The following is a 12026-nucleotide window of genomic DNA, read 5'->3' as shown; positions in this document are numbered from 1 at the left end:
ATTAAACCCAGATTATTTGGTTTTCTATTAATTCCCCTGCCTTTCCCTGCCTAAACTAACCTGACAAGTTCCCCAGAGGTCCAAAGCTCTTCCAGACACTGGCTCCTCTTAAGTGAGGCCTGGAGGATGATTGTACTAAATCCGTTCCTTTCTTTCAGACTAAACTTCCAACGGATAATTCAAAGTTATGAATCAGCAAGCCTTACAAATGCGGAGATCGTTTATTAAAATGCAGGCAAACCCGTAACACGGAGATGAACCGCCTCCAGGTTTCAAGGCAGTTGACTGGGTGGTAGCATTAGAAGGATAAAAGCTTCAAAGTTAGTAGATTTTTAAAGAGCCCTTTAAAAAAAAAAAAAAAAGAGGAAATAATTTTATACAAGGACACATCCTCAGCTGGTGTAAATCAGCACAGCTTCATAGATTTACACCAGCCATGGATCCGGCCCATCATTTTTCAAAACCTCCTGGTAAAATATGCCTTAACCACACTAATTTTTACATGTCAGTTTCCCGGAGACCTACAGTGACTTGTTCATTCTGAAAGCCAGCGGATACTGGATTCTCAATGAGGATACATTTTTCTCTGTGATATGCAATTTACACTCCATGCTTTCCAAGTTCAACTTTTTCCCTGTCTCTCCCTCTCTCCATACCATTTAGTTCAAGACTTCAGGTATTTCCAGCGATATAGAAGGATCTTACCCTCAAGTTCAAACTTTTTCACAGCTACTTTTCACTCACAATTCACTGGAAACATCCTCACTGAGAACAAGCTATTATTGTATGCTACCGAATTAACTGATTATAAGAGTTGCCTGCTAATCTACAGTTGCAAGAATAATTAAATTTATCAGCTCATTGGATCAGAAATTGAAATGGGGAGAGGACAGATCATCAACTGGGGTAAACCCTTGGATTTACCCCAGTTGAGAATCTAGCCCAATGTTTTGTCTCTCCCCACCCCTCCTCTTTCTTCCCCTGAAGGGATCTGTCAAGTCTCTGCAGGATGGAATTTTACTTTGCTATTTTAATGCAATTCTGGGCCAGGCTTAAATGGAACTGGAAACCAAAAGGCCTTAATAAATAAATATTATGATAAGAAATGAAAGCAATGTATACACCAAAGATAATTTGAGGCGGGATAAAAAACTAAACATTCCTTTCTGAGCCTAAATAATAAAGCTTTACATTAAGCTGGACTTTCTCTTTCCAAACCCTGGAAAATATCCACTTGCGTTTGCCCAGACAGTCCTCCCATAAAGTCTTCTATTGTTTTAAAAACACTTTTAAAGAGATAAGACAATAGCCTTGAAATTCCTTCCAACTTTGCAGGGGATGGGGACGAGGGGGAAGAATACCCATGCCTGAAATATGACTATCATTAATGATCTTTAGAAACATCCCCTACTGACCCCATTATTTCTCCTACACACTATTTAATCTCAACATGTCCATAGGTGCTTAGATACTGGTATAAAAAAAGCCGTGACAGATTTATGTAAATGATGTATACATACATACATACAGAGAGAGAGAGAGAGAGTGTTTGTGTGTGTGAGTGTATAGAAAAAACAGAGATTGACACCAATAGGGGTACTATAGAAAAAATGAAGATCTGGCTAGCCAGACCGTGTGTGTGTGTGTGTGTGTGTGTGTAAAAATCTAAGCTAAATATAGAGGTGTTATAAAAAACACCTAAAATACAGATAGACCACGCGTAAAGCTAAATGCGTGTATATAAAATAAGTAAAGGTAAATATAGAAGTGGTGATATAGAAAAACCTGAAGCAGATAAAGACGGGTGTGTGTTGTGTATACACACACATGCGTGGGCACACACACACAGTCAAAGCAGTATACATCATCTACCTTAAGTTTGTCTCTAGCATCCATCATCAGAGGAGTAGCGAAATGTTTACAAGGTTAAATAAACTTGGATATACACAAAAATAAATATTAATATGCACTTTACACCTTCCATCATTACCAACATCAACTCTTTTTTGCCTTTCTAAACATCACTTGTTAACTCTAAAACCATTAGATAATTAGTCTTCCCAACCCACATGGGAGTAGGTATTCTTCTTCCCATTTTACAGATAGAGACACTGAAGAAAACAGCTCCCTTTTCCCTCTGATTCTAGGACTAAAAAACAAAACAAAGCCACAAAACAACAACAAAAACTTTTCCCACCCAATATTTCCCCCCCTCTCCTCTCAAAGAAAGTCTAAACCAGTCCCTAAGACATGAACACAGCATTCATTAAAGGGCTAAAACCTAAAGAGAGAGCAGGATCATTCTGTGATGAACCTCGCAAACATCTCCACAATTTATTGTTAATGCTGCTCAATTCTCAGACGGCAGACGAAATTAAAAACCCAAAGGAAAGGTACAAGTCGCCTGCATGCAGACAGAACAGTAAACCTTAGAGCAGGGAAGATTCTTCTTACCTTGACTGGCTTTATTTGCCAGCGTGTTTCCAGAGTGGAGGAGAAAGAAGAGAATGCAAAATTCAGCAATCTGCAAAGCCCCCATTGCAGTGTGTGTGTGTAAGATAGGGGATGGTTGGTGAGGGGAATTTTCTGATGCTTTTCAATAACGGCCTAAACATGTAAGAAAGAAACAAAAAAAAGGTGGTGGTGGGGGGGGGGAGAGTTTAAGGAGCTCTCTTCTGGCTGTGTGAGAGACTGGGGGAGGGAAAGGCACTGAAATGATGGGAAACGCTACTCTGGATTCAGCTTGAGGCTCTTGATTCTAAAGAGAAGCGAGTGAGAGAAGGAGACCCAGGGCAGTTTGAAGAAAGTGGACTTGATCGCTCTCCCGGCTGCTGCCTCTGGTGTTTTTTTTTTTTTTTTTAAATCATCCCAGCCAATTCCAGTTTTGCAAGGGAGCAGCAGCAGCAGCAATGAAAGGGGGAAACAAGGAGCCTTGGTCTAGAGCTGGGGACCTGAGAAAGGGGAGTGGAAAGGAGAGATCCATCCAAGCAACGCCCTTTCTTCCTTTCTTTCTATTTGGCTTTGGCTACTCCTTCTTTGATTCCACACACACACACACACCCCCTCATCCCCAGGCTCTGCTCTGCCTGCAGGAATTTACAGTCTGCCACTGGGGGAGCAGGGCCAGTAGCCATGGAGACAGCTTCCCTGGGAGCAAGGAGGTCAGGCAAGAGACCATGTGCATTCAATGGATCAATGCAAGACTCCCATGCAACCTCCAGACCCAACAAGAATGGTTTCAGAGTAGCAGCCGTGTTAGTCTGTATTCGCAAAAAGAAAAGGAGGACTTGTGGTACCTTAGAGACTAAACAAGAACTGTGCAATCTCTCTCCCCCCACATCCCTTTTTGCCATGTTCAGGAGGAATAGGGGGGTTGGGCAGGTGTATGGGGCGGGAGGGGGCGGGAAATAGAGTGTGTTCAGAAAAGGGAATTAAAGAAACCAGTTTACAGATCCCATGATCTGTAGCACACCTCTTTGGTGCCCAGTCTCAAGACAAGAGAGCATGTTATGCACCCTCACTCTGTGGATCAATGGAAACTCCAGATCAAAGAATATGCCCTCTTCTTTTTGCTGTGTGTGGGGGTGTAGGGGAGGGGCAGGCGGGGAGAGGGAGAATCAGAAATAGCAAAAGAATCAGTCTGCAAATGATCTAGAATCTTTGCTGCATTTCAGCAGCTTCCCCCTTCTCCTCAGTTCCAGTCCCCACCACTTCGTGTATGAATTTAAGATGGGTGGCAGGGGCTTTGCCTTACCCTGGTGAGACCTGTCCCCTTCGCTGGATACTGTGTGAACCATCTTAGCCCAAGGGTCTCTTTCTCCCTGAATCATTCAAGATACCTCTGAAGAGCCAATTTTCTGGGAGGAAGTGTGGGCTAAGTGTGGGAGTAGGAGCCAGGACTAGTCCCATCTCCAGGAAACCATGTTAGAGCAAGAAAAACCCTGGGTTCTGTTCCCAGTTTTGGGAGGCAGTGCTACCTAGTGCTTAGAGCAGGGAGGCACGAATCCAGGGTCCCAGTCCCTATCTCTGTCAGGCAGACTCCACTGCGTGAATGTCGGCAAATCACCTCAATCGCTCTGTGCCTCAGTTTCTCCATCAGTAAAATAGGGGTCATCGTAAATCCCTCACAGAGATGGTGGGGAAGGGGTTGTGAAATGATAATTAGTTCCTGTTTGTAAAGTGCTTTGAGATCCCCAGATGAAAGGTGCTCTAGAAGCTCTGAGCACTGACATACTGCACCAAATGCAATGCGCTTTCAATGACATTCAGCGGGGAGGACTTTCCATTCAGGGCTTTATCCCCACGCACTGCCACCCATTATTAACACCTATTTGCAGGACAGTCATGTCGACAGACTCCATATGAAATCAGGGTCCTAGTGACTTAGGCACGGTAAGAGACGGTCCCTACCCCAAAGTATAAACAGACACGACAGACAAAGGGTGGGAGGGGGAGAAAAAGAGGTACACTGAGAGGAAGAAACTTCACCAGGGTCACTCAGCAGGTCGGTAGCAGAGCTGCCAGTAGAACCCCAGTGCTGCCAATTCTCGCCATTCTAGTCCAAGTCTCATGATATTTAGCATCTTTCTTAAACCTCAGAGACAAATGATGTTGGGAGAATTTCATTTTTCTTTTCTTTGAAGTAAGTTTCTAGCCCTCCTGGTTGCAGAGAAAATCCTGAGACATCACCCACAAAGCTCCCAAACCAGTAGCGAAAAACAAAGAAGCCCCATTTCATTTTTCGGTGAAAGCACAGATTTTTAAGCTAGTCTAATCATTTTTGAATGCTTGGAGCTGTCAAGCCAAAACACCTAGATCAGGTCCTAAATCCCAGTGCAGTGCTCTTGCCGCTAGACCACACTGCTAGAAGCAGCCACCCTTTCTCCCCACCCAGGGAGCAGCGATGCAGGACATGAGCAAACTTGCAACTGTTTTTGCCATCCTTGCCAAAGAAATGACAGAGACTCAGCAATGCACTTGTGTCATCCTGCTGAACTGGATGGGACCAGCCAGGCATGTAACCGTCTGGCAGGAGGGAGAGATGGAGTGCAAGGCGCAGTGAAAGCAGGGGAAGTTTGCCTGAACCTAGCAGGAAATAGACAGCATCAGTTTTGGGACAGCTTAGTCAGTGTGTGAGGGTGGAGATGCTTTGTGGCATGTTTTGTGAGCAAAACACTTTTGAAATCAGATCAGTTGTCCGAAACAGGGCTGGCTGGCTAAACAAATATCCCTGCATTCCAGACCAATAAAAGGAAAGACATCTTTCACACAAGCACGATTAGCCTCAAGATACCACTGCAGCCAAGAGCTTAGTAATAATAGCTAGTTCTTAGTGCTTTTCATCTGGAGATCTCAAAACACTTTACAAAGGAGCTCAGTATTATCATCCACATTTTACAGCTAATGAGGTGCAGAGAGAGAGGAAGTGACTTGCCCAAGATCACCCAGCAAACCCTTGGAAGATCCAGGAATCCGTCTAGTCCCCTATCCAATCGGAATCAAAGCTGAATGTTATCCACTGAGATGGCTAACAAAGTTATCCAAAGTTAAAACAATACATTCTAAAAATAAATAAAAGGGGTTTGGGAGGGACCTCAGCCCTCATGCTTCACGGTGTAAGCCAACCTCTGCCTACTGAGGGTGAGGAATAAATAACCGAGAGCAGGTTATCCTACCACTGCCTCCTTTAGGGTTTCTTACCCCTTCCTTGGAAGCAGCTGGTGGTGGCCACTGTTGGAACCAGGATCCTGACTAGATGGACTCCTTGTGTGATCCAGTCTGGCAATTTCTCTGTTCCCAGGCACTGGAGATCAGGGATTTAACCTAGGGCAGGAAGTGACAGAGGAACCACTATAACCTACATGGGGATACTGCACCTGTCCTGCAGGGTAGGTGCGGAACACACTCAACCTCCACGCAGGAGCAGGGGCCCCCTTGCTGCCGAATCAGGGCACTAATGATCAGAGTGTTTGTAGCAGCAAGGTTGTCTTGGATATTGTGGATGAGGCAAGACGGCAGCATGTGTATAAATTGCTAGCGATATCCCTGCTGCACAATGGATCTTTGAAAAGCCACCTGCCACTGAGACCCCCTCCTTTTCCCTCCCTAACGACAATCAAGACCCTCTCTGGAGAATCACTGTGCTCATGAGTAACCATAACCTCTCCTCTCTATCCCCAGATTCTCGACACCACTGGCATGCAAACAGGGACATACACGTACGAAGTGGAGATGGTCCTTCAATAAACCCAAAAATCAACCCTTTCCAAAGAGAGAGAGGGGGGCAAGAGCTGAAAGACACTCACAGGAATGAGAAAGAAAATGAGGAAAGATGGATGTATAAAGCTCCTTTCCATTAGCAGCACCGACATCCTGGCTGCTGCACTCACACTTCCCAGCCTAATACGAACATTTAGTTCAGCTGTGTTCAAACACACAACTCGAAAGGTACAAGTTCTCACTGGCTGGATGGCTGCAGATGAACCAAAGACAATTGTCTTTCCAGTACCCCTCTATCATCCCTTACTGGCCAGAGAGTACCGGTGGGGCAGCCAACAGCCTTTGTATTTAGAGTAAGGGCAGTTTGCACTAGTGCAAGCCACTAATATAGACAGAGTGCAAAACAGGAGTTGCACCCATGTGATTTACCCCAGTTGTTTATGGGACTATGTCACACTGGCACAGTGCTTCTGCACAGGGGCTTTGTTCAAGGGTAGCTACCCTAATGCAGAAACAACACAAAAATGGCTCCAGGCAATGGCAGAAGGGTCGAGTTGCATCATTCCCAATCCACACTAGCAAAGGCCAGGTTGACAACAGCCGTAACAAATCTGTGGTTACCGAGCAACTTCACAGTTGTCACTGTGCTGCCCACCAGGGCCACTTGGAATTTCACAGCAACAGCGGGGACAGAACTTGGCTCCTTCTGCTCCAAAAACCTAGGCCTCCACAGTACAAGCTGAAAGCAAATCACCGTGAATACTTACCAGTATCGGACCCATGACACACAGTGGAGCAGTGCAAATACACACTACTGAGTATTATAGATCTGGATAAGAACGACACTGTTGGGAACATCCTCTGGGTTTTTAGTCAGCCCCTTCCCAAGCCCTTAAGAGTTACTCTTCTCGAAATCATTTTTAACTAGTTGCTTTTGTTCTTCTAATTTTATTTTTCTGCTAACGCCTCTCGACTGTTTAACAAGATCCAACACCTGTCTTGTGTGTTTAGACTGTAAGTTCTTGGGACAGCAGTGGTCTTCATCTGAGCAAGGACTGGCGCAATGGGACCCCAATCTCCTTTTAGGCTACTGCACACTGTATGTAATAGAAATACTCTGCCCAGTACACTCCGAAACCAGCATCCAGCTCATGACATCACACCTCCTACAAGGGTGCAATGGCATCAACTTTCCTTCCAGACGTGGGTTTGTCATGTAAACATCAGACTTTCTTACAAGTTGCTGTCCCCACTCTCCTGAGTCAAAATGGAAATTCTTCTCTCACTCACACCAGTGCTTCTTCACTGTCGTCAGCAAGCCCCAGCTGATGCTGTAACTCAGAGCAGAACCTATCCTTCTCCAACCAGATGATCTTTTTGTCACCATAACTAGAGGAAAACTAAACACTATTTTTTTTAAAAACAAAACAAAACCTGTCTTCTAAATCTGGAGACAGACTTCAAGGCACTAGAGACAAGACCTTTAACTATGTTGATTTATACGCTGAGGTTATAAATTACAGGTTTACGCACTAGTGTAAACACCCATAAACCAGCCTTAAATACACAGCATCACATGTAATCAAAATGCCAAAACACCATCGGGCCTCGTGGACAACACTGGATGAAAAGCTAAGTATTAGCAACATGCTCAGGACTGAATTTAGGTTTGACAGTCCTGCGCCAAGCTCATAATTTTCTAGATTCGAAAGCCACAAGGGACCACCATGATCCTCTCCTTTGACCTCCTGCATAAAACACAGGCCAGAAAACTGCCCCAAAATAATTCCTCATTCCCAGCGAAGCCAAGGGAATTCCACTGGAGGTGAATTTGACCCTCTGATCCAGATCTTCAGCTGATGTAGATTGTTGGAGCTTCGCTGGTTTCCCTCAGCAGAGTGGTCTGTGTCTCAGGGCAGGGTTCTCAGTGGGAATGGGATGGATGAGTCATCCACAATTTCCAAACGAGCTTCTAACTATGGAGGTGCAAAACCAGACACTGTGTTTGAAGGCCTGTGTGAAATGAGCTGGTCTCAGTCCAGTTCTTGACTGGCGGGTGGCCACACCACAAAATTCCCACCACAATGAGCCCCACCCCTTTTTTAGTGTGCTCAGCGCAGAGGACACCAACCCAATGGGCCACAGAGACTGAACTCTTCTTGCCTCAAGGATGGGCCCTGCCCAGGCGGGGCTGGGAGGAGGAATGGGGAAAGCTCACACTGCTGCAGCCAGTGCCATCCCTGACCTGTGCTAACCATGATGCCGACGACGCCATTTTGAGCAAGGGCGAGTTTGTTTTCCTTGCACTCCCAGAATAAGCCTTTTGTGTACAACCTACGCGAAGCCTTTGTGGGTTACCGAGAAAACGGACGTCCAAAAGTGCATGACCAAAACCCAGGGAGTGGAAGCATTACTTTGGGGACACATGAGGGGCTGAGTGGAGGCTACTTTGCAAACTTGGCTCGATGCGAGTGGTTCAATTGTCCATTGCTGCTTATGACTGCCCCATAGCACGAGTCTCTCTGAAGCCTCTTTTCACTCAAAATCTATTAAGTGGGATGCCTGGGTAATGGGCCTAGCTTCCCTCTCTGCACATACGCATGGCCTGAAAAAGCAGCAAACCTATCCCTATGGGTGCTCACATGTCCTTCCAGCAAATCACCACAGTATTGGAGCATCTCACAGAGAAGGTGACACGGGGTGTCCGTGGGGGAGCCAAGAACTGAACACAAATCTCCTGAGTAGCAGTCTACTGCCTTAGCCACAAGACCATCCTTTCCACGCAGTGCAGTTCCACTGGACCAGGAAACAGCGGCAAGTGGCAGTGATCCCAGATACCACATAAGGAGACTTCTTGATGGTGGATCAAAGACATTGCAGAGGGTAGGAAAACCCCCACCAGCCTGAGCAGGAGATCATGTTTGCAGTTTGGGGAGAATTCAGTCCCTCCAGCCGCCATGGCACACTTCATTCACTCCAGCTTCACACAGGGGCAGAAGATTTGGTCCACTGTGCTCCAGCGAAGAAGAGCCAGTAACAAATTGTCAGCCATGCTGAAATAGTTACACGTGGAATAAAGGACACCCTGCCAGAGGCTGTCACCAGGAAATACAGGCAAAGAGCACAAGAGGTGGTTTTCTTTTTTTAATTTGAAGCACAATTAAAAAAAAGGGGGAAAAAAAAAAAAGGAAGACTGCACTTAGAAAACAACAGCCACATCCACAGATCAAAGCATCCACTTCCCTTTCATTCTGGATTTTAAGAGGTTTTTGTAGCGACAGGAGGTTTACACAGGGATAGTGATACATGCATTGCGCTGCCCCAGTGCTGTCTCCCCTTCCTTCATCGCCTTCATCTGGCTGAACATTCCCTGGGAGATATGGGGAGGTCATTTTTTTTTTTTTAAAGACTTTGTGTTGTTTTCTTTTTGCGACAAGCCCGCAGGGGAAGAGACAATTCATTTCCCATTAGCAAACACACATTTTCACCTGGAACCTTCCCATGCAGATTTTAACTGGAGAACTCGGAGCACAAAGGGCAGGGGGATAAGGATCAGCGATAGCCGAGTGGTTATGGAGCTCCTGAAAAGATGTCCAACTCTGGGGGCTCAGAGAAGGGCCATCGGCTCCAGCAAAACCGAGGGGAAGGTGCATGGGGTTGGGAGTCAGAAAACCACAAACTGTAGACTCGCATCTTCGGGTGACAATAATTTTGTGCCCTCCCCAATTTATATAAGGGGGACTGACTAGCTGTAGGGATTACTAAGGGGCTATATATTTCACTGGATCAAACCCCACTCAGATCAGCAGCGACTAGAGCTGCATGGACAGTGCCAAAAAACTAAGGCAGCTGGATACCACTGTGATGGGCATAGTGTAAACAGGACACAACACATTCTCTATTTGCCTCTGCACCAGCAGGATGGTCCATCAACTCAGCAGGCAGAATCTGCTTCCGATCATGAGTTCTCAGACAGTTGGGCACTTCGGACAAGATATGAATTCTGAATCCATATATGTTCCATAAGAAAGGCCATATTGGGTCAGATCAATGGTCCACTGAGACCAGTATCCTGTCTCTAACTGTGGGCAGTGCCAAATAATTCAAAGGGAATGAAGAAAACAGGACAATTTCAAGTGTTCCATCCCCTGTTATCCAGTCCCAGCTTCTGGCAGATGAAGGTTTAGGGACACCCGGAGCATAGCGTTGTGTCCCTGACCATCTTAGCTAATAGACATTGATGAATATAACCTCCATGAACTTATCTAATTCTTTTTGAACCCAGTTATAATTTTGGCTTTCACAACATCCCCTGGCAAGGAGTTCCACAGGTTGACTGTGTGTTGTGTGAAGTACTTCTCTATGTTTGTTTTAAACCTCTGCCTATTAATTTCTTTGTGTGTGTGTGTGTGTGTGTGTGTGTGTGTGCTATATGAAGGGGTAAATAACACTTCCCTATTCACTTTCTTCACACCATTTCTGATTTTATAGACTTCTGTCATATCCCCCTCAGTTGTCTCTTTCCTAAACTGAACAGTTCCAGCCTTTTTAATCTATTCTCATATGGGAGCTGTTCCATACCCCTAATCGTTTTTGCTGCCCTTCTCTGTCCTTTTTCCAATTCCAGTGTATCTTCTTTGAGCTGGGGCGAGCAGGTATGCAAGGCGTGGGTGTACCACAGATTTATACAGTGGCATTATGAAATTTTCTGTCTTATTATCTATCCCTTTCCTAAGAGTTCCTAACATTGTTCGCTTTTTTGACAGCCGCTGCACAGTGAGCGGCTATTTTCAGAGAACTATCCACAACGAATCCAAGATCTCTTTCTTAAGTGGTAACAGCTAATTCAGACCCCTCCACTTTGTTTGTACAGTAGGGATTATGTTTTCCAGTGTGCATTACTTTGCATTTATCAACACTGAATTTCATCTGCCATTTTGCTGCCCAGTCACCTCGTTTTGTGAGATCCCTTTGTAACCTTTTGCCACCAGCATTGGCCTTAACTATCTTGAACAATTTTGTACAGTCTGCAAATATTGCCACCCTGCTGTTCACCCCCCTTTTCCAGGTGACCAGAGCTCCATTTTCCTAGGTGCTGTACAAACACATCCCTAGATAATGGTCTGTAAAAGAAAGGCATTTATACAATGGCTCTCCGGACCTACCCATGAGATCTGAAAGAGAGAGAGGCAGGGTGATCTAGTAGTTCTAGTAGTTAAAACTACAATGCTGGGAGTCAGGACACCTGGGTTCTATTCTTGGCTCCCACTAGAACTTGCTGGGTGACTCTGAACAAGCCGTTGGACCTCTCTACACTTCGTTTGCCCCATCTGTAGAATGAGGATAATAATATTTGCTGACCTCCCAGAGGGTTGAGAGTCTCAATTTATTAATATTTATAAAGTGCTTTGAGACCCTGAATGGAAAGGTATTCATTTAAGAAAAGAGCGGAGGAGAGTTTCCTAGATACCACAGTGCTGGGCGTGCTATAAAAACAGAACAGAGTTCAGTTTTTAAAATGTATACAAAAGGCAGACAAGGTGGGTGAGGTAATATCTTTTATAGCCAATACCCTGGGACCAACATGGCTACAACAACACTGCAAACTATAAAAGAAAGTTCTGTATTCACAGTCACAAGCAAATGGCACAGGCTCGAACAACTCAGACACACCCGATTAGGAATTCTCTAGTAGATCTTGAATTTGCTAAAACCTTTAAATTTTTTTTTTGACACTTTTCAGGAGGAGGAGAAAATAAAGCCACATTATATAATTTGCCCTTCTAGGACACCTTTGGTCTCAAAGC

General features: G+C 45.1%; 1 protein-coding gene across 1 annotated transcript in view; it reads right to left on the bottom strand.

Moving 5' to 3' along the window:
• SCUBE3 (signal peptide, CUB domain and EGF like domain containing 3) overlaps positions 1-2539 on the bottom strand; it is a 94080-nt gene extending 91541 nt beyond the window's left edge. The window contains exon 1 of the mRNA XM_077839412.1: positions 2455-2539. Coding sequence (XP_077695538.1) covers positions 2455-2539 — 85 coding nt within the window. The remainder of the gene's footprint in view (positions 1-2454) is intronic.
• Between the last annotated feature and the right edge of the window lie 9487 nt (positions 2540-12026).

The sequence above is a fragment of the Eretmochelys imbricata genome, chromosome 21 (assembly GCF_965152235.1).
Source record: "Eretmochelys imbricata isolate rEreImb1 chromosome 21, rEreImb1.hap1, whole genome shotgun sequence".
Lineage (NCBI taxonomy): Eukaryota > Metazoa > Chordata > Testudines > Cheloniidae > Eretmochelys > Eretmochelys imbricata.
This window is presented reverse-complemented; position numbering and strand designations above follow the sequence as displayed.